The following is a 27,038-nucleotide window of genomic DNA, read 5'->3' on the forward strand; positions in this document are numbered from 1 at the left end:
CACTGTCTACCTTCTTTGCATGCCAGAGGATAGCTGTGGCCATCCCACCTGAAGAATAAGTTACTGCCAACATCGCTGGGGAGCTGGGGAAATCCACACTGAGCCAGGAAGACATATTGGCTGGAGTCACATTGTTTCTCATTTTGATGTTTTCTTTGTCGTTTGACTTGGTTTGGTTTTACGGTTGTTCTCGGCATTGATTTTCCCTCATTTCTCTTATTTGCACTAATTTGTTCTGGGAAACCTGAGTGTTCTGAGAGTGAGAGAATGAAGCCACGCTGGGTGTCTTGGGGTTTCTATTGCTGTGAAGGGACACCATGACCACAGCAACTCCTATAAAGGAAAACATTTAAATTGAGGTGGCTGTGGTGATATTTTATCTGTGTCCCCCAATAAAATTTATCTGAGGATCAGAGGGAAAAGCCAGTCATTATATTAGACATAGAGGTCAGGCAATGGTAGCACAGGCCTTTAGTCAGGAGGCAGGGATCTGTCTGGATCTCTGTGAGTTCAAGGGCACACTGGGAATAAAGCCAGGCATGGTGGCACACACCTTAAATTCCAACACTAGTTAACCATAGAGGTCTGGAGGTCTGCACAGACAGACAGGAAGTGACAGAGCTGGGCAGGAAGAAGAAGTGATGTAACTGGACAGAGAGAGCAAATGTGATAGCAGAACAGAAAGGCACATGGGTGTGGGTATACGGGAAGCAGGTTAGGTACCTTTGGAAGCTGCAGAGTTGGCGAGGTGAGGTTAGCTGTGGCTTTTCCTATTCCTCTGATCTCTCAGGCTTTAACCCCAATTTCTGGCTCCAAATTTTTTATTTAATAAGACCCTTTAAGATTCATGTTACAGGTGGCAGTTTACAGACTCAGAGAGGTTCAGTCCATTATCATCATGGTGGGGAGCATGGTGGCGTGCAGGCAGACATGGTGCTGGTGGAGTAGCTGAGAGATCTACATCTTGCAGTCAACAGGAAGTCGACTGAGACACCAGGTGGTATCCTGAGCATAGGAAACCTCAAAATTCACCCCTACAGTGACACACTTCCTCCAACAAGGCCACACCCACTCCAACAAAGCCACACCTCCTAATAGTGTTGCTCCCTATGAGATTATAGGGGCCAATTACATTCAAACTACCACACTGGGCATTGTGGCCCATGTCTTTAATGCCAACACTTGGGAGGCAAAAACAGGCAGATCTCTGAGTCCGAGGCTGGCTCTACAAAGCAAGTTCCAGGATGCCAGAGCTACACAGAGAAACCCTGTCTCAAAAATCAAAACAAACAAGCAAGCAAAATAATAATGATGATAATAATAATAATGAAAAAGAAGGAGGAGGAGGAGGAGGAGGAGGAGGGGGAGGAGGAGGAGGAGGAGAAGAAGAAGGAGGAGGAGGAGGAGGAGGGGGAGGGGAGAGGAGGAGGAGGAGGAGGAGAGGAGGAGGAGAGGAGGAGGAGAAGAAGAAGAAGAAGAAGAAGAAGAAGAAGAAGAAGAAGAAGAAGAAGAAGAAGAAGAAGAAGAAGAAGAAGAAGAAGAAGAAGAAGGAAGTTGGATCTCTAATACAACCTGGGTAAAAACGACTCAAAATGGATCAAAGACCTTAATGTAAGACCTGAAACTTTGAAAGTGTTAGAAAAAAAATACTCTAAAGTGTAGGCATAGGCAAGGACTTCAGAATAGGAGTATAGTAGGTCAAGACATAACAGCAAGAATGGACAAAGAGATGGCATCAAACCCCAGCCCTTCTGCACTGCCAAGGGAGTAATTCTCAGAGTGAAAAAGACAGCCTCTGGCACGGGAGAATCAGCTCTGTCAGCTACTTACCTGACAAGGGATTGTTATCAAAAACACAAATAACCAAAATGTAAACACCAAGCAAACAAATTGTCTAATCAATGAATAGGCAAATGACTTGAACAGACCCTTCTCAAAAGAAGTACAAATAATAAATAAATACATCAAGAAAATGCTCTTAATATTGGGCAATTACAAATCAAAGTTATAGGAAGATCCTACCTCACTCCAGTAAGCATGGTTATCATTAAGCAAATGTCAAATATTGGTACCAAAAGCAGACTCAGACCTGTGAACCAGAGGGTCAGATTCAAGTTCTTGTCTGCTCCATCTTCAACCTAGGAGTGGATGTGGAGTACACTTACCCTCTTCTCCAGACTGTTCAGGTCTCTGAAACTACCCCCTCCTTCTAAAGTCCCAATAGCAAATCCTGGTATGAGTTCACCAAAGGTCATTCAGGGAACCCATGAGTCTATTAGAATTACTTACAAGAGTGATGGGTAAAGGGTTACATGCAGGAGCACAAACAGCTGTACAGCAGCCACACCGGAAAGTTTGTACCCAGCACAGATGATGACATCCTAATACCTTCCTGCATGGAACCTTCCCCATCTATATACTCTACCCCCTCCCTGAGGCTACATAAAATTAGATATAACTGGAGAGGAGGGGTGTATAGATACTTCAGTGAGGGTTCCATGACTCCCTCTGACACCTCCCTCCATGAAGGAACATCAACAGCCAGCAAGCCTAGCTGGGATAATCTTGTGTAAGTGGGGCACAGCCGGGAAGACAGTCCTGTACAACAGGAGATAAGCACATTAATATTGACAGTTTACCTGGAAATACATGAAATAGTGGATTCACAAATGATAAAGACATAAGAATATATATGTAAAAAAAAACCACATACAATTAGTTAATAATATAAATTAGTTTTTCTCTGAATGTTTTTACATACTTCAACTTTGTTGTACAGGTAAATATTATCATGATAAAATGCTGGTAAAGATTAATCTTTGGTTCATATATTACTCTCACAGTTATTTGTGTTTTAATTTTATTTATAAAGTTTTACCTGGAGCAATTTCGGTTTTTATATTTAGACTTATTAGACTTTTTCCTTTTGATTTTTTATGTTTTGGAAAAGACTTTATTCACTAATCAGTCACTAACCTGTTTTACCCATTTTTATGGCGTTATTTATGTATATTTCTTGATCCATTTGGAATTGATTTTGGATATGACTATAATGATGGCTCTAAATTAATTTATTCAGGACCACTTCTCCAGTCATCTACCCAGACAGGTTAACAATACAAGGGCATCTCAAAATACATGATGCATCTAACTCAAAAGCAACATTCATTATGCAACTTTCTGGTTCTCTTCCATAAACCAGGAACTCAAGCCATTAAAGTCCATGTCTCGTTTAGTATGTGCTTTGCAAGTTTTCTGGGGGAATTATTATAGCCATAAAGTTGCTAAGCATAGAGGCCATCCTACCAAAGATTTTCTTAGTATAACCCAGAAATGATACTCAGTGCTGTGCTAAATGCTGCTGGTTTGAGCTCCAGGCAAAACTGAGAAGAGTTTTGTACCTGTGAAGGGTGAATCAAAAAACACATGTGTTTCATAGTCAGCTTGGCTGTACTTCTTTCACTATTGACTGTTTTTATTGTTGCTGTGTATTGCTGTAGCTAGAGTTTTCCTGCCTGGCCCACAGTCAGGACAAATCTCTGTCACCTGCCAGTCCCACAGCTGCTCAGACCCAACCAAACAAACACAGAGACTTATATTGCTTACAAACTGTATGGCCGTGGCAGGCTTCTTGCTAACTGTTCTTATATCTTAAATTAACCCATTTCTATAAATCTATACCTTGCCACGTGGCTCGTGGCTTACCGGCATCTTTACATGCTGCTTGTCATGGCAGCGACTGGCAGTATCTCTCCTACTCAGCCTTCCACTTCCCAGAATTCTCCTCTCCTTGTCCTGCCTATACTTCCTGCCTGGCCACTGGCCAATCAGTGTTTTATTTATACAGAATGATATCCACAGCATGTTGCTGTTGCTGTTTTCTAAGCGATAAGTTCCTCTCAGGGAAGTAGATCTTTAATATGTATTTCCACAACTTATCTATGGAGAATTCCATGCAAACACCAGTGAAATTAAGATGCATATTTTTCTCCATCACCCTTGTTCTCTTCCAGTCAATATCTTCCTCATGAATAAACATCATTCTCAACTTCTACCACATAGATACTTTTATCTGTTTGTTGGTTTTGCTTTGTTACTGTGCAGGATATTAAACCTATGACCCTGTGTATCTTTGATATAATTTTGAAATTCTACAAAATGTGCAAAATCTTGCTTCTGTCTTATATTTTTCTCATTGTTATGCAGCACATCTCTTTGAATGAAGGCACTGTACTTACTCTTTTTTTGATAAATGATTGGGTTATTTCCAATTTTCAGCTATTACAGAAAAAGCTGCTATGTCCACTCGGGCACATTTTTGGTGGCTCTGTCTCTATGCCCTCATTTTCATTAGTTATATCCCCAGATGGTAAGATCTAAGGAGAGTCTTGAGAGATGCAAAGAGAAACAATATAAACGTGCCATGTTGAAAAGCACAACCATGTGGCAGAGGGTAGATAAGAAATATAGGTTAATTTAAAATGTAAGAGTTCACTAGTAACCAGCCTAATCTATTGGCCAAGCATTTATAATTAATAATAAGCCACTGAATGGTTATTTGAAAGTAGCTACCAAGACACAGAGAAACTCTGCCTACAAATGGCACCCAAAATGTCTGGCACCTACATCTATATAAGACTTGAGAAAGCTTAAAAAGTGTTCTAAACACTCAAAAATGATGCCAAACGAGACTTCCTGGTCTTGTATCTCTCATGCCGGACATAGCCAGAGATGTGTCTCCTGGCAACTGCCAGCAGGACATGAGCTAAGCCACATGGTGGGTTCCCACAATCTTACATATGGCAGTGGTACAGAGGCATCTCCCAGCTGCTGCCTGCAGGCTTGAGTTGCTAACACAAGCTCTACCAGCATGCTTCCCAGTGGGTTGAGGTTTTGCTCATGCACACAGAAAAGGTTACAGCTGCTCAGTAAAGACAGATCCAGACCAAAAAAAACCAAAACACAAAACAAAAAAAAAAAAACCCTCTAAATAAATAGTAACAGTTTGTTTTAAAAAAAGAGTATAGACAGTCATAAAAATATATATGTGTATATCTTTAAAATAATAGTAAAATCCTTAAAAAGGAAGTAAAGTAATATAAAAGAAAAAAGTCACAGAAAGATGAAAAATACACAGAGAGTCTGGATCCTGTATGTTACTGTGTTGTCTTTAAATTTTTTGGCTTCTAAGAGACACTGGATTATGAAAGTCGCTATATTAAACCAACATATATATTTAAAAAAAAATCTTGACTTCAAAATGGAAGTCAAAAGGTGTGTTGCTTTGGGAGAGAGGTTATGCTTTTATTCCACAGGAAATGAGAGGCTATGGATTCATTCCAGGTCAAAGGTGATCAAGTTTGATCGAGGAAAACCCCCTAAAAATCCTGACTACAAACATAAAGAAATAAACCTAGAAAAATGACAAAAACACATGATGTATATTTTACCTGCTCAAACATAAAAATTCATCTTTTTTTAATAGACACACAGTCTATACTTGTACTAATGCAGATATGTGTGTTACCTTTAAAAGTTTATGTATTTTCTGAGCAGAGGGACCAGACACCAATGAAAACAAATAGCCCAGGTGATCCAGCCTCTAAGAATGCCTCTGTTGCAATTTCCTCAGAGTTCTGCACCAGAACAGCTTCAAGGCTGCTAGCTGAAGTGGTCCAGCCTCACAAACTACTCCAACCAAGATTTAACCATTATCCTGAACTTTTTCAGGATCCCCCAAAGATGCCAATGCCCCCAAACAACAGGAAATAGTCTAGAGAATGATACCCACATTCCCAAAAGATGTGTTATAGATGTTTATTATCATTTAAAGGTTGTTGGTTACAAATTGTTATTGGTCTTAGTAACAAAAAGGGGGGGCACTAAAGAGTTAAATTCAAAAATCTCTTTCTAAAAGAAAAAAAGGGGTATATGATATAAGAATGATAGGGTAAAGGAAAAGGGTAGATTATTGAATCTATGTTAGTCCAAACAAACAACTATTAATTTCAAAATATTTTACATTGGTATAGATTTTGGTTTATTTATACAAATGTAAAGTTATTTTTATACTGTATGTATGTTTCTACTATTTTTGGGGGTATTGTGCTTATATAGCTCATTTAATAATATAATGTATAACTAAGAACAGATATATTTGGATAGATAGATAGATGGTCTTCAAACACTTCAAAGATCTACAGAATATGGCATTTAAAATGTTTTAGTAACATAAAGCTTTTCTTGACAGTGAGACGTCTGCTCCTGGCAGTACCAATTTACATCAGAGAAGATGATAGGCATTGAAGAACCTCCATATGGAGTCTGCTTTCTTTATGGCAAAATCTAGCCATTTGGGCCAGAAACTGCACTTGCCTCGACTGCTGACAATATGCTGACAATGTGGACCAGCAGGACACACAAAAAAGTGACTGACAAACTTTGCCAAGACAAGGTTGGACAGTCCTTCAAAATTCCCTGCTTCTTAGAAATGTCTATCAGGTATACTAGGCCTGTAGGGCAAAACTGGATGCCCCAACATTACAGAAGAACTTTGAGTGACTGTCCAGGCAGGCAGATGTCTCTGTTGTTAGGTAACATTAAACCCTTCTGGGGTCTTTGATGGAGTTAAAGACTAAATAAGTAGACTTAAAGTTTGTAACTCTAATTCCTACTTGATAACTATTTTTATTGTCACTTTAGGAATAAGACATTTAAAAATTTGTAATACTTAACCTGGATGCCAGGAACTAGTCTATACCCCACCCAAAACTCTTTCATGAGAGGTAGCCTGGAACTCACAATTACTGTGCAATGGGATATTATCTCATCATACCAGAGTCAGACAAGGTCACTCAAAGATCATAATAACATGAGAGAAACTCATACATCATAATGTTGCTCAAGCATTAAACATCAACTCTCTTCTCTCCTGACTAATACAAACAACTGTTGCAAATGTAATTTGTCCTCATTCTAGGCTGCTTGCTCTCTATGTGGATAAGATAATAGTAGCTCACACCAGTAACCACCAACAATGTTGTGGATCAAAACCACAATGACATAGTATCTCATACCTGTTAGAATCTATAACCAGATAAAAATAGAACATGCTGGCAAGGATGCAGAGACAGGGACACCCTTACAAATTGCTGTTTGCTGGGGGTGGATGAAGTCCCAAGTGAATGTGGATTATTGACATGAACATGGCCACATGAAGGACCCCAATGTAATGGCAAGGCCTTCCCCCTAGTCCAAAGACAGATACTGACTGTATATGCAGAAAGTATCAACTACAGCTTCCATGACTGCAGCCCAGCACTGCCACCTACACAGACCTGCTACCAAGGTTAGCTAACCCACCTCCTCATTCAGGTGTATATAATAAACCAGATCCTTGGTCAGTGATATGTAATCAATGTTCTGAGCTTTCAGGCTGCTATTGCATCTCCATCAGAGCTCACTGCCCAGCTGGTCTCAGTTTTTCTGTATGCGTGTGTCATTTCTTCATTCTTTATTTCCCATTACTCCAGTCAGGTCAGTCCAAATGCCATGCAGGTTGTTGCAGAAGAGAGAAATGCAAATTAGCACACTGATGGAAAATGGTACAAAGGTTTCTATAAAAGTGGAGAACAAAACTACCATGTTGCCCTGCAATCCCCCCACAAGGTTATATATCCAAAAGAAATGACATAAGCCTATCAAAGAGATATGTGCATGCCCATATTGACTTGAGTACTATTTATAATAGCCCAAGAGATGGCATCAGCTGTAGTATTCATCAATTGATGACTGGAAGAATAAGTGTGGCATATATGCACATTGGAATATTCCATTCACAATGTGAAGGTTCCATTCACAAAACCTTATCATTTATGGCAATGCAGATATAACTAGAAGGCATTACGTCAGATAAAATCAATCAGGTGTAAGGGTGAATGACACATGCTTTCACTCACTCATCTGTGGAAGCCAAGTGAGTTGAGTACACAGAAATACGGACTACAACGGGGTCAGTAGAGTTTAAGAAGGGGATATGAGAGAGAGAGCAGTACAAGGATGGACAGTGTGTCCCAAAATACACTCAGAGAGGATGAAGTAGTTCTATTGTCATAGGATAGTAGCAAAATTCTATCTCACAATTAATTACATATTTTGAAATAACTACAGGAGAATGGTTTAAAGGGCCCTAACATAAAAATGATAATATTTGCGGAGTTAGAAATACTAATTACCCTGATTTGACAACTACATGTTATATTAAATATATCAAAGTACTACTATTCTACATGCCATGATTAAATATAATTGGTATGTGATCATTAAAATTAAAGCTGAGGATTCAGTTCGGCATAGAGTACCTGGGGGTGGGGGGAGGAACATTTCAGTTAAAAGTATGCATAACTCTCTTTAAAAGAATGCCAAGTTACAGAATCCCTCTACTTTCCCCAGTTTCCCATCCTCAGGCAAGTCCCACGTCCTTAAACTCTCCAAATCCACCTGGAAAACTTTAACAGGTTTAACAGGTTTGACCACCAATCTCTGCCTGCCATTCCCTACTGAGAGCATTCTTCCATGGTGCTGAAATAACAAACACAACTCACTCAGTGTTTCTCCGGGGGCCTTTGGCTAGAGGACACTGACCACAGTTGCTCATAATGCAAAATGCAAGGGATAAAACAGGAAACATTTCTGTATTTTAGTATTGCTTTTCTAGAACAGAACAGATGAAATTTTGGAATGATCCTAAGAAAAACAAACGAAGTCATATATAAACAGTTTTATAAAGAAAAAGGGGGCATAACTACAAACAGAGCCAAGAATTTGTTTTTGTTTTTGTTTTTTAGTTTTGCAAGATAGGTCTCTCTGTGTAGCCCTGGCTGTTCTGGAACTCACTGTGTAGGCCAGGCTGGCCTTGAACTCTCAGAATTCTACCTGCCTCCACCTCCTGGGATAAAGGCCTGTGCCACCTCCAACCAGTTAGTGTTTTAATGTTAAGATGTTATTAACATAAATTTGAAACTTGAGTGAAATAAATAACTTATAATAAGAAAAAACAAATAAATAATATACAAAAAACAAAACTGACTAAAAAACAAGATGGAAAAACCTCGATATTCCATACAGATAAACATTACAATGGGTAAAAATCAAAAATCTTTTCCCTTGTTTACACTTCTAAAAGGAAGGTTAATAGGGGGACAAGAAGAACTAAGGAAGGATGGAAGGAAGGAAGGAAGGAAGGAAGGAAGGAAGGAAGGAAGGAAGGAAGGAAGGAAGGAAGGAAGAAAACAGGGGTCACTAGAGCTTGAAGGGGAGGTCAAGAGCATAACAGTGAAAGGATGGACAGTGTGTACCAAAACACAGTCGGAGGGAAGGAAGTAGCTCTGTTGACCTAGGACAGTAGCAAAACTGTAGCCCACAATTATACAATGACTAGTCGCGAAGAGTTTAAAGGGTCCTAACACAAGAACACATTCACATGAATTTGAAGACTGGGCAACGATAAGTGAACAGAACTACTATATTTTGTTGTTAAATTTCAAACCCGGGACAAACAGCTGAGGTGTCTATTTAACATATCAAAGTCAGACCTGGCTTTCAGGTTCTCTCAATATCTCTCAGTCCCTACCTGTTACAGAGTTAGGTTCAGACACTGTCCTCTACCCTGAACTCTCCAGCCCAGGGCAGGGCTCTTCCCTGTATGATCCAGACATTTTGGTTGTCGCCCCTTTTGGACCTTTGGCTTCCTGGCTGCTGTACCTGGTTCTCCTCTGTCCTTTCTGCCGTTCCCACCCTCTCTCCCCACAAGGTCCAGCTCAGTCTGGTCATGTCCACTCGGGACTTTCATAGACATCCCTGCCTCTGACTATGCTCTCCCACATATTTACAATAAACTTTCTCCTCCACCATATCTAGGAGCAGTCATGACCTTTCTTTTTTACTTCTTGTTTTCATTCATTTATAAGTATATAACTACTATATATTATTTTTAAAAAGTACCCTCCCAAATACAAACATTTTAAGTCAATGTCATGATACAAAAATTAAACATAAGAAGAATTATAGTAGTTGATAAAAACCAATCCATATTGCTAGACGAAATAAAAATCAAGGTTGGTATTTTCAAAAAGAGTGGAATTAATATACAGCATTATGTGTTTTTGGAGGTCAGGTTTAAAAGTCATTTAGTAATCAACAACCATTTATGCATTTGTGATTTTAAAAGTTATAGGTAAAAAAAAAGATGTGATTATGTAAACCTATTATAGAATATTATTTTAATATGTGTTACATTTGTTTATGATGTGGAACATTTGTTTAATGATGCAAAGATGTGTTGTATTCTTTTATGTTGCATTTGTTTAACTCTGTGAAGCTGTGTTACTTTGCCTGTCTAAAACACCTGATGGTCTAATAAAAAGCTGAATGGCTAAAAGCAAGGCAAGAGAAAGGATGGTGTGGTGTGTGTGTGTGTGTGTGGCTGGCAGCAGAGAGAATAAAAAGGGGGAGAAATCTGAGGAGAAAGGAGTGAGAAAAGAGGAGACCAGCCGCCCAGTCACACAGCCAGACATGGAATAAGAAGGAAAGAAAAGATATACAGAAACAGGGAAAGGTTAAGGCCCAGAGGCAAAAGGTAGACAGGATAATTTAAGTTAAGAAAAGCTGGCTATAAACAAGCCAAGCTAAGGCCAAGCATTTATTATCAAGAATAAGACTCCGTGTGTGATTTATTTGGGAGCTGGGTGGCGGGTCCCCAAGAGAGTAAAGAATAAAGAGTAATAAAACATACAACAACATAAACCTGTAATTCTAGCACCTGAGAGCTGAAGGCAAAGGACATGGAGTTCCAGGCCAGCCTGGGATACATAGTAAGATAGTAAGACCTGGCCGTTGGGGGGTGAAGGTGGGGGAGCAGTTCTTGGTAAATCTGAGTAGATGGAAAACTCAAACCTGCTGAAGTGTAATTATAAAAAACATACACTGGCTTGGTGATGTGGTGCACGCCTTTAGCCCAAGCACTTGGGTGGCAGAGACAGGGAGATCTCTGAGATCCAGGCCAGCCTGGGCTACAGAGTAAGTTCCAGGACAGCAAGGACTACACAGAGAAACCCTGAAAAAAAAAAAAAAAAAAAAAAAAAAAACTGTGCAGTGAACTCTCAGAAACAGTCTCATTGAAGTCTGAAACAAGATCAAGATTTGTGATATCACTACTTTATTGGCGTAGCTTGCCAACTTATTAAAACTGAAAACAAAGTTTCTAAAACTTTTAGTAACATTATATTCGTTTCTTGGTACTGAATACTTCTACTTCTCTTCCCAAAAATTATTCCATCAAATAACAAACATTCACAAAGCAGTTATCTTCCATTGAAATTAAGAGAAGAAGACAGAATCCTCTGCAAATCTAGATTGGCAGCCCAAAAGAAGGAAGCAAGAGTGGCCTGGGTGTGAGATAGGTTATTGTTGTAGATGAGATAGGTCTACAAATAAATATTCACTACCAAATACACAGATGCCTGGGCACAAGGAGTTAGACAAATCCTGACAGACAGATATGGCAAGACACATAAATAATAAAGATAGCAAACTTCTCACTTCTTCCTCACCTGAAACAAAGCGTATCTTTTGTCCCCCTGCCCGTTGACCTATCCCACAAATTTAGGGCCGGAGCAGGACTCATTAAAACCGGTAAGTTTTCCTTTCTCTCTTTAAACTGACAAACCCTAAATTAAGGGAAGAAGACCCCCATTCTAACCCACTAAAGGCCCATGAAAGCCCCAGCCCTGAGGGAGACACCAGACATGGGCTTCCTCAGTCTCCCACTGCTATAGGACTTTCTATTTGCCCTGCTGTGTGCCGGCTTCTTGTTTAGTCAAAGCTTTTCCCCAGTTGCCTCTGTCTGCTATGACTGAGATTTTCCCTGCTGATACCTGCTGTGCTGACATTTTCTTTTTCTTTTTTAATTCTTTACTTAGTAGAGAAAACAAACCCAGTCGAGGGTTCTAGACAGCAACATACCCACAGCTGTGGTGATATTTCATTTGTGCTGAAATGTGATATTTTATTTGTATGTTAATAAATTAAGTTGCCTGGAGATCAGAGGTCAAAGAGCCATAAACAGAAGTCAGGTGGTGGTAACACACGCCCTTAATCCAATCACATGGCAGACAGAGTCTCTGTGTGGTCAAGGACACAGCCAAGCGTGGTGACACGAACCTTTAATCCCAGTACCAACCATAGAGACCTGGAGGTCTGTATAGACAGGCAGTGATGAGGAAGTCATGTGGCTGGGCTTAGAGCCAATGAGAAGGCAGAACAGGAAGGCAATAAAAGCACAGGTTAGGCAGGAAGGAGCTCTCTCTGTGTGGAAGCTACTACTGGTGGTAAGCTAAGGCTAGTCCTAGTCGTGGCTATTTACTCTGATCTCTTCGGCTATTATCTCTGTATTTGGCTCTGTGTTTCTTATTTAATAAGACTGTTTAGAAATTCGTCTACACACAGCTATCATAAGTCATTGTGGGATCCATTGTAGTCAATCTTTGTCTATTCCAGTTTTGTTCACTCTGCCATTCACTCATATTCCTCCCTACCCTTTTAATAAGAATAATGTTTTACTTTGGATCTAGCCTATAATTTTATAATAGTAAATGAAATATATAGTGTGAATTATAATTGGTTTTAATAATAAAAACCCAGAGTCAGATATCAGGGTAAATGCTGAAAGATCAGAGAAGTAAAGCAGCCAGCCACTAGAGAGACTTCTCACCGCTACCAAATCCTCAGACTGAAGGGGCTGAGCTTCTGTCTCCTCCCGCCTTACATTACTGCCTCCACCTCCTTAGTGCTGGGATTAAAGGCATGAGCCTCCACCGCCTGGCTCTGTTTCTCTCTAGACTGGATAAATCTCATGTAGCCCAGGGTGACCTTGAACTCCTGATCTTCCTGCTTCCTCCTCCCAAGCGCTGGGATTAAAGGTGTGTGCCACCACTGCCTGGCCTCTATAGTTAAGTAGTGGCTAGCTCAGCACTCTGCTCTCCAGGCAAGCTTTATTTGTTAGAGCACAAACAAAATATCACCCCAGAAATATACTTATGTTTAACAGGGAGACCAATACACAGGCACATTTTATCATGTTGCTTTCTGTTTGCTATCTAATGCACAGCATTAAGTACAAGAGCATTCAATACTCAGAGAGGCACTAAGAATATGTTCTCTACCTAATCAAAATTTATTTATTTATTTTATGTAAATGAGTGCTCTATCTGCAACTATGACTTTATGCCAGAAGAGGGCATCTGATTCCACTGGAGATGGTTGTGAGCCGTCCCGTGGTTGCTGCGAACTGAACTCATGACCTCTGGAAAAACAGCCAGTGCTCTTAACCGCTGAACCATCTCTCCAGCCCCTATGTCCTACACCTATCTTCTAAGTCTGTCATGACAAAGTACCACAGGCTGGATGACTTAAACAACAGGAAGGTGTTAGGAAGGTGTTTTCCTATAGGTCTGGAGGCTGGAAGTCCAAGATCAGGGCGGAGGAAGGATTGCTCCTTAGGCTGCTCTCCTTGGCTTGCACATGTCTGCCTTCTCGTGTTTCATTTCCCTGTGTGCACATGATTCTGGTGTCTCTCATCGCATCTAAACTTCCAGTTTTTATCAGGACTCCAGTGAGATTGGATTGTGTAATCATCTTCCTTACAGACCCTCTCTCAAATGCCACTCCATTCTGAGGCATTAAGATTCCAACATATGCATGTGGAAGGACACAGTATAGCAAGTAGTAATACTACTATGGGAAAAAATTATCTGCAGGAAGGAGGAAGGGAGATATGAGAAGCCCCAAGCTACTTCACTGGTGCTCAGAGTAGAATTCAGCTGCTGCTGGGCAAAATTCTAATTATAAAATCAGTCACTTGAATAAAAGTATAATTATAATTTTAATAAAGAAGACTCTCTAACGAGAGTTATAAAAATGCACTTGTCATACCTGCATTGTACTTTGTAACTTTATGCCATCTGTGTTTTTGCCCTGGGTCTATTGTTAAAGATGCTCAGAGTTCACACCAGTTCACTTGTTAATGATTTCCTGATCATTTGGTTCTTTAGGACATGCTTCATTAAGCCCTGATGTGAGTAATAATCTTCTGAGTCCTTGAGCATGAAAAAATACAAATCTGAAACCTTAACATTTGAAAGACAATTTAAATGGACTTAAAATCTTTGGCCCAAGCTCCCTTAAATGTTGAATAGATGGTGTCTGTTTCTGGTGCTGACTCTGGCTCTGCCAACTTGGCTTTTCTTTCCGACAGAATGACACAGTGTTCTTGTCCAGCTGTCTGGTTGTGACTAGAGTAACCAAGGTGATCTAGCTTATTATTATTAATAGGTCTAGCTTATGTATTAATAGACACAGCTACTGGCTTCTGATACTAGTCTTGGTGCTGATCATTCTAGGACAATTTACTCAGATTTTAGATGGCGTGTTCTTACTTCAAGAACACATTCTAAGTCAGGCATGGTGGCACAGGCCTTTAATCCTAGCACTGGGGAGGCAGAAGCAGGCAGGTAGATCCCTGAATTTGAGGCCAGCTTCATCTTTCTAGTGAGTTCCAGAACAGCCAAAATACATTCTAGTGTTTGTCTCCATTGTTTTGGTTTTCTCCTGATTGAAGGAACTACCACTATTAATATTTTGGGGTGTTTTCCCTTCAATTTAAACTTTCACTTACTCTGTTTTACAAGGATTTTTGCTTCTCTCTCTCTCTTTCTTTTTTTTTTTTAAATAACTTGTTTATTTTTATTTTATGTGCATTGGTATTCTGCCTATATGCATGTCTGTGTGAAGGTGTCAGATCTTGTAGTTACAGACAGTTGTTAGCTGCCATGTGAGTGCTGGGAATTGAACTCATGACCCCAGAAAAGCAGTCAGTGTTCTTAACCACTGAGCCATCTTTCCAGTGCCTGCTTCTCTTTTTCATTTTCTTCTCTTTTCCCACGAGAATAAAATGTGTGTCTCATTGTGCTTCCTGTGGCTTCTGCTTTTCCCTTGTGTACCTTGTAATTTAGTTTTTGCTTGTGAAATGATTATTTCCTCCATCTCTCCCATAACTCTCACAAGCAACCATTTCATATTTTGTTGTTTTCTGACCACTGTCTCCTTTAATTGGCCATCCTAGGGGGTTTTGGTCATGTTTCCTGAGGTCTTGTTTATATTTTCATTGTGTTCCTTTCTAGTTTCAATTATATCATTAACTTATTTATCTTTTATTCATGTTGAAATATTATGTTACACCCATCCTCTGCTTTGAAGAAATATTTCTCAAGTGAGTGTTAGTTGGCTGGGAAGTTTTTCTTTTTTCTTTTTCTTTTTCTTTTTTTTTAACAGTATTTTTCTAAGTAAACACCCTTTTTTCTCTAATGTATCTTTCTTTGGGTGCCCTAATTATGCAATTATTTTGCTAATCATATTGAAATGAGTTGGGAGTTTCCTCAGAGAATGAGGATGTGTACAAGAGGCTGTCGCTTTCCCAAACTCTCAGCCCCAACATAAAGCATATGCCATCTCTAGTGCCAAGCCTCACCTCAGTTTCACAAAAGCTCTGACCACCAGTTCTACGCTTCCATAGTTCTTTCCGACTTCCAGTGAAGAAGTCAGCTTCAAGCAGATCACTCCCAATGTATACTCAAATATGCCTTTCCTTTAAAGGTGCTCTTTTCTTGAGTGTATATCCTTCCCTGGGCGTCCCCTACCCCCAAATTTTCTACATCGGCTGCCTTTCTCTCCTATTGCACTTCCTCTCCTCAGTTAGAGCAGTTCTCACTGGGGATAGGTTGATTCTTTGGGGAGTAAATACTTTCTATTAATAATGGGAGTAAATATTTACTCTTAATTTTTGATATCTGCTCTTCTAAGACAACACTGTCCATTTCATTCTAAGATATACTCGTGACCATTTTGTGGCTTTCTGCACCTAAACAGCTGGGTTTACTTCACACACACACACACACACACACACACACACACACACACACACACGGGAGAGAGAGAGAATTGTACAGGATACCCAAGGGAAAGGAAACCTGGGAGAGGCAGCCCAGTATAGCAGATACCATAAACCACAGGCATTAAAATAAATGCTTCCTAAGTGTGGGGGAATCCCTCTTGAAGACAAAACTCTATCCTGCGTTTCCTCCAGACACCATTTGGGAGGTGGTAACAGACAAGGCTGCTGGTATGAGTTGTGCACATAAGTGCAAAGAGGCAAGGCTTTATAAAAACCATGGAGACTAAGAGAAGCCAGGTGAGTTCGTGGTTACAGAAAATAAATACTGCATAAGGAAAGCCATGATGTCTCAGCACAGTTTATTTCCCTGGCTCCTACAGGGAATTCTTGAAAAAGTTAAACCACACACCTCTACTTCAAATAGCAACTACAAATATACAAGGAGAAAGGGAAGGTAAGGAGGGAGAAGAAGAGGTGGAGGAAGAAAGGAGAATAATTGGCCTGGCCTGTGTACAGTTGTTATTATTACATAAAGGAGGGTAACTAAGCATTTTGTTTCTTTTCTTTTTCCTTCTGCATCTGAGGGGGGGATGTGTGGCTTAGCTATTAGCAGAATTTCCTGTAGAGCCAGGAAAACAATCCCTGCTTTAAAAAAAAAAAAAAAAAAAAAAAAAAGCATGGCTTTCCTTATGCCATCTCTTTCTTTTCTGGAACCACAAAACATATATTTTAATTTTAACTTTTCCTACATTTATGCAGTCCCTTCTGTTGTAGATGTGTTTTGTCCTTCTTTATGATTGGAAATGAAACATTTAAAACTTAAAAATTGTATGAGTGAATACACTGGGGTCCTCTGTAGGGCCAGAACTGAGTCTGATTAAGAGGGAAACCATTACAATGAAATGTATCCACTTTAGACTCTGAATTTTCCTATTAGCAAAATAGTATAGGTTATAGAATAAAAGATTGCTGATGCTCATAGATATTTTGATACGATATGATAGTCATTGTGCTTATTTTAATCCTGAAATATAAAAGAGCAACTGTTATAGACAAAACTTATTTGTGCCTCTACTCAGTTTTCAAAAATGTGATACTATAGGGAGAAAATAAGTCCCTTTAAAACACCAGAGAGATAGCTTGTACTACATGATAAAACAAAATTGTTGAATGTTGTTCTCCACACTAAATCAGTTCAGCAAAACAAATATTTTTTTGTCTTTCTTTCTTTCTTTCTTTCTTTCTTTCTTTCTTTCTTTCTTTCTTTCTTTCTTACTTTCTTTCTTTCTTTCTTTCTTCCTTCCTTCCTTCCTTCCTTCCTTCCTTTTTCTTTGTTTGTTTGTTTCTCTTTCTTTCTTTCTTTCTTTCTTTCTTTCTTTCTTCTTTCTTTTTTTGATACAGGGGCTCTCCATGTAGCCCTGGCTGTCCTGGAACTCACTGTTTAGACTAGGCTGGCCTTGAACTCACAGAATTCCACTTTGCTCTGCCTCCTTAGTGCTGGGATTAAAGGTGAGTGCCACTAGGCCTGGTAAGTTTCATATTAACATCATGGACTTAACCCAGATATGAGAATCAAAGATGAATGGGTCTTGTCTTCAAGATGTACTTAATCTAGTGAGCACTATATGTGCCAAGTGGAATTCATCATGGTGAATGTAACAAAGGCTGTGTGAAGCAGATAATGGAAATCAAGCATAGTGACCTCTGTGCAGTGGCACTTAGGGGTTCATGGGATGAAAGTTTTCCATGTTGGACTTCAGTGACTGATTCTGTGGTCAATGGTTGGGGTGGAGAACAGATGTTAGGATCTACAATACAATATATTTTATGCATGTTGGAATGCTTGAACCTTGTTCTTCCATAATGGGAGAGCAATGCAGAGAGGGTAGACGGGAAAGAAAAGTAGACATGACTGTATTTGTGATTTAGAAGGATAACACAGTGTGAAGAAGCACAGGAACTGATCGTTGGCCATTGGAGGTCAAGTTCAGACACTAGGAACAACAGCAATTATTCAGGGGAAGCTCTGTGGTAGAGCACTTACACAGCGTGCATGAGGGCCAGGGTTCACAACATACACACATCCTAAAATGCAAAGGTAAGTTAGTGAAAAATGATGATGTGTGACTTAGTATTAGCAGTGGAGTGGGGAGGAAAGGACAAACTTAAAAGGCACTGTCTAGATATAATAAGTAAGAGCATGTGATTCATCCACAATAAAATATGGATGGCACAATATGGTGTTTGTTAAAAAGACTATTTCACAGTTCGATGGTTTTATTTTGTGTTTAATTTTTTAACTATTTGTCTCCCTTCAGCAGAAAGCAAGGAGACTTAGCGTCCAGTGTGCAGGAAAGTAGCAGCTGCCTTAGCATTGCCTTATAGGGCAGAACAGTTCAACAGCTTCATAGAGTGTGCATCACAGGGCCACACGGTTTTAGCAGCTTACCAGAAAGTGATCAGAGCATAATGTGCTGTTGAATATCTGTACTACCAGTCCTTGGGAGGCTGAAGATGTAAGATGGTAAGTTTGTGGCCAACCTGGACTATAAAATGAGACTCTGCCTTTAAAAAGAAGTGTGGCTGATTTATGAAGCAGGTCATTATTAATTTATAAGGAATAGTGAATGTACCTGTAGGATTTGGGCAATATCTTTGCATTGTACTTTCCTCTTAGTGTTATATGAGCAAACTAACCTCAGAAGAGTGTATGCATCATCACACATTTCAGTCAGTATTTGAATTTTTATCAACTGTGAAGGACACAGTTTTCAAATGTACAAATTGACATTTTAAAATAAAATTATCGGATTACTCTTTTAAATGGACCCAATAAAACCTAAGTGCATAGTGATGTGCTATCAATTTTCTGTTATTTAAAAATACAAAAACTGATCTTTGGTTTTAATGAGAATGGAATACACACAGAGCTACCTCTTGTTTCTGGTAAAATATAGAGGAAGACTTCACAAAAGCCCTATCCTGAAGTCCTTCATATCCTGAAGAGGAATTATTCATATATCCCCTTGCAGGGACTTATTTTTTCAGATAGACTAGTGTCTGTGTCAATAAAAAGGGAGAAAGGTGGCATTTATGTCACACAACTGAAGAGCAATGGTAAGACACTGGTAGGGCTTGCTGGAAGCTTGAGCTATGGTTACCCCTGAAACCTTGCTAATATCAGTTACAGTTTCCAGGAAGGCAGTCTAAAATGACCACTGTCGTTCAAGTTGGCTATATTGCTGGCCACATTCCCTATTAGAACTTTTACCATCGGGATCACAGGACTTTGTTCATAAACTTGGTTGGTGGTATTGGGCAGATATTATTTATTGGTTTCTTGGTAAGTTAGATTTCTAGTATTTTTATGTGACCAGTAAGGGGTTTACTGGAGGATATGCAAACTATCTGATTCTGAACTTTACTTGAACTTTATCAATAGAGATTGATAGATGATAGACAGACAGATGATAGATAGATAGATAGATAGATAGATAGATAGATAGATAGATGATAGATAAGAATAATAGGTGTTCATATAAAAAATTAAACAGTAATTTTAGTAATAATCTTATGGTATTGGGACTACAAATCTAGAAAAAAAGTAATGTGTAAAAAATATTAACCAGGCCTAGGAAATCCAGGTTTCAAAGTTAACTAATTTTAAAGTTACCAGAAAGGAAATGCACAGGTGTCAAACAAGTTATACCAGCAGAAACATTCATTGTTATTGTTCTTAGTCTGGGATTGCTGTGAGCTCGCTGGGTATGGTTGTGCAAGCCTGTAATCTAAGTACCTTGGAGTCAGAGGCAGGAGGATCATGAAGTTGAGGCCAGCCTGGACTACAAAGCTCAACCCCCTTTCAAATATCTAAGAGGTAGGGATTCACTAGAATGGCAGAGAAGTTGCCCAGCAGACACAAGAAAGATCTTGGGTTTAATCCCCATCACCATGAAGAAAGAAAAGAAAAAGAGAGGGAAAAGGGGAAGGGGAAGAGAAGGGGAGAGGAGAAGGAGAGGGCATAGAAAGAGGAGAAGAAAGGGAAAGAAAGAGAAAGGAAGAAGGAGAGTAAAATCCTTACTGGTCACATAAAAATACTAGAGATCTAATTTACCAAGAAATCAATAAATAAAGGAAAACCGTCAAGGGTTTACCTCCCTTTGTCTATATATGCCTCCTTAAAGTAACCAAATAATGGGTCTAAGGAGACAGATCAGCAGGTAAGAGTGCTTCCTGCTCAGGCATGAGGACCTGTGATCAAATTCCAAAAGCCAACATTTCCTACAATTCCAGTCAAACTTGTAACCCAAAGACCTCTTCTAGCCTCCTAACAGGCACGTGAATACACACTCATACACATATGTGCATATATGCCACACTCATAAACAACTAACACACACAAATCAATAATTAATAAAGGTAAGTTTCAACTTCTGGGAATATTCCATATGATAAATAATGAAGAAACAATAATTGTGAAATTTACCATTTAGCAAATCCTTAAATCAAAACAAACCCCTAGGGCTGAGGGTGTAGCTGAGAGGTAGAGCATTTGCCTAGCATGGGTGAAGCCCTACACTTCATCCTTAGAATCTCAAAAATAACATAATGAAAGCAATAGTAACCTAGACAACAATCACCAGTAACCTAGACAACAATCACAATCTAACAAGGCAAAAATATATCCAATTGGGCACTTGGTGCTGCCTAGTGGACGTATACAATAGTGCCACGAAGTGTCTAACTGTGTCTATCTGTTCAAGCTTCTGGAATCACAGACAGAAATCAACACAACCCAAAGTGTGAGGAACCATACAAGAACAGGTGTTCCACATCTTCAACAAGTAATCACATGGAAGGAAAACAAAAGGAAGGGCTGGCAAGGTGCTTCTGTAGCAGGTAAAGGCACTTGCCACCAAGCCTGACTGCCTGAGTTCAGATGGTCACAATCTTTGCCCTTTAAGAGATACCAACTAAATATTTATGAATGCAGTGGTAGAAATCAAAAGAAAGAAGGAGGTGGGATAATGATGTGACAAGAGTGGCCATTGGTAAGCCCAGATGTCTTCACTGGTAAGCACTGGGGACTTCATTACACTTTCTACATACTTTCCAGTAATATGTATGCATTTTTAACATAATTATTTCTAGTTGACATTTTACTGTCCTTAACATATGGTTCAGGGCAGATGAATGTTCATTTATTCCAGCATTCATTGCTTGCCCATGTCTCCACAAGGAGAATTCTTTCAAGGAATTCATAGTGACAGTCACCACAGCAACGGCCATCCCATCATCCTTATGGAGATGTCAGACTTCTGAGTCCTGGTCTGTAGAGTTCTTTGTGGGTGCTTCAATCTTTTCTGGGAACAGTGTAGACTGTGAATGGGTTCCTAGACTACTTAAAAATGTTCTTTTCTGTCTCATTTTGTAGCTAACCCACTACCAGGCAAAAATTACTGGCATATATGGGAGTGTAGTGATATATTGTTCACCCTAATAAACTTGCCTGGAGATGGAGGACAGGCCAGCCACTAGATTAAACATAGAGGTCAGGCAGTGATGGCACACATTCTTAATCCTATCACTCGGGACGCAGAGATCCATCTGGATCTCTGTGAGTTCAAGGCCACACTGGAAACAGAACCAAGCAGTGGTGGCACACACCTTTAATCCCAGTACTGGGAAGCACACATGCCTTTAATCCCAGGAAGTAGCCGCGGGTGGTGGTGCATGCCTTTAATCCCAGCAATTGGGAGGAAGAGGCAGGTGGATGTCTGTGAGTTCGAGGCCAACCTGGTCTACAGAGCAAGATCCAGGAAAGGCACAAAGCTACACAGAGAAACCTTGTCTCGGAAAACAAAAACAACAACAAAAATCCCAAGAAGTGACATGGCTGGGTGGAGAAAGGTATATAAAGCATAAGAAAACGGGAACTAAAGCAGTTCAGCTGAGATCCTTTTGGGTAAGGACTCAGAGGCTTTCAGTCTGAGGAAACAGAATTGGCCGAAGAGTTGGTGAGGTGAGGTTGGCTGCAGCTTGCTCTGCTTCTCTGATTTTTCAACTTTCACCACAATATCTGGCTTCGGATTTTTTTTTTTTTAATTATAAGATCATTAGAAATTCAAACAACATAGGAGGGCAATTAGTGTACTATTTCTTTATAAGCATAAAGTGATGGCCAAAGTGGAACGCACTTTAAAAGCCTTTTTCTGTCTGGGGTTATATTGGCAACAGCCATCACTTCCTCAGTGCATGCTTCTAAGTGCTTTGCATTAGTTTGCTTGAGTTCCTTGGCTCTCCCTAAGTATTTTTGACATGTGCTCCCCATGGTAACTCCTTGAAGGGACTTCTATCACTAGTTCCAACCGTGGCTTGTCTCCCAAAGGCTCTGCCTCAGGAACCTTCACTCTGATTCACCATCGTATTCCAATGGTGACAAATTTATATGAGAATCCTCTTTTTAAAAAAAATTTTTTTAATCACATTTTATTTGTTTGTTGGGGAGGGACACACTCATGCCATGACACACATGTGAAGGACAATTTCCGTGGGTGTTGGTTTTCTCTTTCTAGGAGGTGGTGTCCTAGGGATCATCGAACTCAGCCCATCGCGGTGCTCTGCATGAAGGCCCTTCACCTGCTGAGCCACATAGCTGGCCCTGTTAGGAGATTTCGTGGTTTGAGTCAAAAGCATAGCAGGTAGTTTCCTAACGATTGTTCTCTATGTTCTAGCTTTATCTGTGTCTGGCTCTTTTCCTCTCTGCAGATTCTCTACCTTGTGACTAAGGGGTCAAATGAATCACCTTATCGTATGCCCTTCATTTCAGCAACCAGCAAAGCCTGGCCCCTTCTCTCTGAATTTCACTTCTCCAGTACTATATAGAACTTCAGTTAGCCTGGGACGTCAGGGTTTCACCACTGAAACAACAGCTATGGCTCTAAAACAGGGTGAGATCACACATTATAAACACTGTGGAGGACCGCAAAGGTTCCTAGTGAGATCTGAGCTTGCTTTACCCAGCAGAGCTGCAGTAGAGGATAACTTGACCACGTGTATGGTTACCAGGTGATTGGAAGGGTCTGCACTTGGCTGTGCTAGGATAAGGTCTTTGCTCCACCCCTTGGTATTCCTATAAAAAGCCCTTTAGAAGAGATAGTAGGGGCCGATGGATAAGGATTCAGGCCCTCCCGAGCTATCCTGTATTTCTATTGGTTTCTCTCTCCTCTATCCTATCTAAATATTTCTCACTTCTCCCTCCTCAAGCGTACCCTGGGGAAAATGTGGTAGCTGGTCTCCCACAAAATACAACTGCAGGGATTCACAGGAAATAGTTTATTAAAAAAGGTTGAGTGTGGATGTCTGGAAAATGTCTATTGTAGCATAAGACTCATAGAGGGGTTCAGTGTGCTGAGATCCTTTGCAATACAGATCTATTTGCAATAGAAACATAAGAGTACACATAACAAACTAGATACATTCCATCTTATTGTTCCAGAACAAAACTCAGTGACATTCTTCTGTAGGCCAACAAAAGCAGACTCTGGATAGACTCAAGACAGAAATTGCAAATTTCCCCCTAAAACTGATGCCGCAAATGACTACAAACCAATCAATTTAAAACAGCAGAAAATTTATTTTCCAACAAATCTTAGAGTCCAGATTTCTGAGTTCAAGGTTGGGGGGATCTTAGCGGGGCTGGTTCCTTTGGGAGATGAGTGGGCAGGGAGTTTTGATTGAGAGCTTACTTTCAGAGTCTGGTAGTTGTTGTGATGCTCACTATCCCTTGGCTGGTGGATGCTTCTCTCCAATCCAATCCGTACCATTGTCTTTCCTCCTCACTTCTCCTCTTCTATCTTGTACAAGGATATTCTCGTCAAATTCAATTCAACTCCAGGCATACCACAGAGGTTTGAATGTTGGGGGAGGGTCAAGATACGACCCGATATAATTAATATCCACAAGACTTCCTGTCCCACTTGTCTCCCCAAGTCTATTTATTACCCACCCACCCTTCAAACTATTTCCCTGTGGGTGGCACCATTCTCAGCATGAAATATTAATTTCTACTAACTGTTATGGATTGGGCTTGTCTCTCTGCTGGCAATAGTTTTTTCCCCTGTGTGGAAGAAGTCTGTCAGTCCCACCTGCTACTGCTGGTTCACGTACTGAGCATCATGGTCAGGTCTTGGCCCAAGACTCAGCTGCGGCTGCCTGGTATGGAGTCTTGTGACCTCTTCCTTGGAATAGCTTGCCACCTCCTGGAAAGGGACAAGATTCAGAAAACAGAAAGATTTAAGGTTCGTGGTGACCGCATATTTTTGGAAAATGAAAGCGGCCAAATTTTCTAAGGAAAGAGGAGTGTGAAACACAAGGAACTGAGCCAGTAGCCACAGCTGGAGGCAGTAACTGGTTGTTTCCCTCAGCAGTATTTCAGGAATGTCCCCTTAGCTTCAAGAGAAGGGATTGTGTGATCTTGTCCCCCACCAGGCCTTCTACATTTCCACCTCTTCTGTCCTCTACTCAGACCCAGTAAGACATCTAACTTGATTTCCTCTTTTTACCTCAGTGATGTCTTTGTTACTTTTGGCAGCTAATCTTTCCTACAAACCACGAAGCTCTGACATTTGAGTCCAGTGCCTGCAGTGGGGAGGTGCCAGGTCACTGGTGTGTTGAAGACCGAAACCCAGTGAAGAAATAGTGATTGAGGTACTGTATTGGACTAGTTTTTCCTTCTTTTCTTTCTTTCTTTCTTTCTTTCTTTCTTTCTTTCTTTCTTTCTTTCTTTTTTTTCCGTTTTTTGAGACAGGTTTTCTTTGGCTGTCCTGGAACTCATTCTGTAGACTAGGCTGGCCTCAAACTCACTGAGATCTATCTGCCTCTGACTCCCAAGTCCTGGGATTAAAGGTGTGCAACACCACTGCCGCGCTGGACTGATATTTCTAATCCTACCTTTTGTTTTGATTTAAAATGCTTTGATGTTCCTTTAATTCCAATACTCAGGAAACAGAAGAAGGTGAATCTCTGAGTTTGAGACCAGCCTAGTCTATAGAGAGTTCAGGGACAGCCAGGGATACATGGAAAAACCCTGTGTTGAAAACCAAAACAATCAAACAAACAAAAAATTTTCCTTGATGATCTGTAACCAAGTCAATGAGTGAGAATCCAGCAAATCAGTTTTATTTCCTTTCTAGTGGAGTAAGCTATGGAGCATTTTATTTGCAATTTACTTGGAAGTGGCATTCATTGGCCTCTGGGACCTAATGATACCATTTCTTCACTGTGTTTCTGTCCTCAACACACCAGTGAGCTGGCACCTCCCCACTGCAGGCACTGGATTCAAATGTCAGAGCTTCATGGCTTGTAGGAAGGATTAGCTGCCATAAGTATCAAAGACATCACCGAGGTAAAAAGAGGAAATCAATATATTTGATGCAATCAATGTACTTGCATCTGGAAAGACTTATTGTCCTCATGGGAAGAAATCAAAAACCAAAATAAATTATAATGGCTTCAGTGCTAGATATGGGAAAGCATAAGCTTTTTAGAAAGCTGAGTGTAGTGGTGTATTCCTACAATTTCAACATTTAGGAAGGAGTGCCACAGTTTGAGGCTAGCCTGGGCTAAATAGTGAGTTCTAGGTCAACTTGTGATAAAATGAGATTTTGTTTCAAATTCTACACACATACTTTTACATAATTTCTCCTCATATAAGCAAGCATAATTCATTAACTCTAATTTGTAATACCGATTAGTCCATATCTGGATTTTTTTTCTTTTTCAAAATGTAAGTAAGAAAATAATGGGTACATTTAAAAAATAATACAAGGGCAGTTGCACTCAAACACATGCAGCATATTCTGACATGGTTTCAGATAAATTTTATCTTTGTAGCAATAACTTTGACATCATATTTCCAGAAGTATTTCCTGTACCTTTCTTGGCTTTAGAAGCAACATTTTGTTGAAATTAATCAGACATTTATCAGCAAGGTGTGGATTTTGTTCTAAAGTCTTGAGATATTTCCAGTAATTGGTCTCATCTCTTGGGTAAGAATGGAGCAATTTGATGCCAGAAACTGTCAGGTACTTGACTAACTGCAGTCGTGTTTGATATTTGTGAGTTTTTCCATGTCTAGTTCTCGAAGTTCTTTTAAAATTTACAAAATGCTTTCAAGATAAGAAGTCAAATACAGCACATCTCTGTGGTACTTGACTGAACTGTAAATTCAACAGAGAATACAAGATTTCATGATGCTGAAAGGTCCTATTCCTGGAGCAAAGGGAAGGAGCATCCCTCTACACCGGGTCACTAGCTTCCCTGTCTCTCTGTCTCTGACATTTGCTGGTGGCGTGCAGCTCTTCCTGGGAAATGCATAAAGAATGAGTTGAAATTTGAAACCTAGTATGGGTCCTTTAAAAAATGAAGCTTATCACAGGGACAAATAGCCACAAACGAATGGAAACACATGAACTATGAACTGAATCAGGCCCTCTGAATGGGTGAGACAGCTGATTGGCTTGATCTGTTTAGGAGGCATCCAGGCAGTGGGACTGGGTCCTGTGCTCAGTGCATGCATGAGCTGGCTGTTTGAAACCTCAGGCTTATGCAGGGACACTTGGCTAGGCCTGGGAGGAGGGGACTGGACCTGCCTGGACTGAGTCTACCAGGTTGATCTCAGTCCTTGGGGGAGGCTTTGCCCTGGAGGAGGTGGGAATGGGGGGTGGGCTGGGGGAAGAAGAGGGGGGCAGGAGTGGGGAGAACAAGGGAATCCGTGTCTGATATGTACAACTGAATTGTATTGTAAAATTAAAAAAAAACATAAAAAAAGCTTATTATTGGTCCTTCACGAGACAATAGAATATTTTCTTTTGCGTGTGTGTGTGTGTGTGTGTGTGTGTGTGTGTGTGTGTTTAGTTCCTTGAGAGGTTTGTGCAATGTATTTTTGTCACATTCACCCCCTCCACCAACTCCTCCAGGATATACCCACTTCCTTACCCACCCAATTTTGGATCGCCCCCTCTACTTTTTT

The 27,038-nt window shown here is 40.2% G+C and overlaps 1 protein-coding gene across 1 annotated transcript in view; it reads left to right on the top strand.

Moving 5' to 3' along the window:
• Positions 1 to 24,707, top strand: part of LOC114691955 (ferritin, mitochondrial-like) — a 32,450-nt gene extending 7,743 nt beyond the window's left edge. The window contains exon 4 of the mRNA XM_028867551.1: positions 24,600 to 24,707. Coding sequence (XP_028723384.1) covers positions 24,600 to 24,707 — 108 coding nt within the window. The remainder of the gene's footprint in view (positions 1 to 24,599) is intronic.
• The last annotated feature ends 2,331 nt before the right edge of the window (positions 24,708 to 27,038 follow it).

The sequence above is a fragment of the Peromyscus leucopus genome, chromosome 12 (assembly GCF_004664715.2).
Source record: "Peromyscus leucopus breed LL Stock chromosome 12, UCI_PerLeu_2.1, whole genome shotgun sequence".
NCBI lineage: Eukaryota > Metazoa > Chordata > Mammalia > Rodentia > Cricetidae > Peromyscus > Peromyscus leucopus.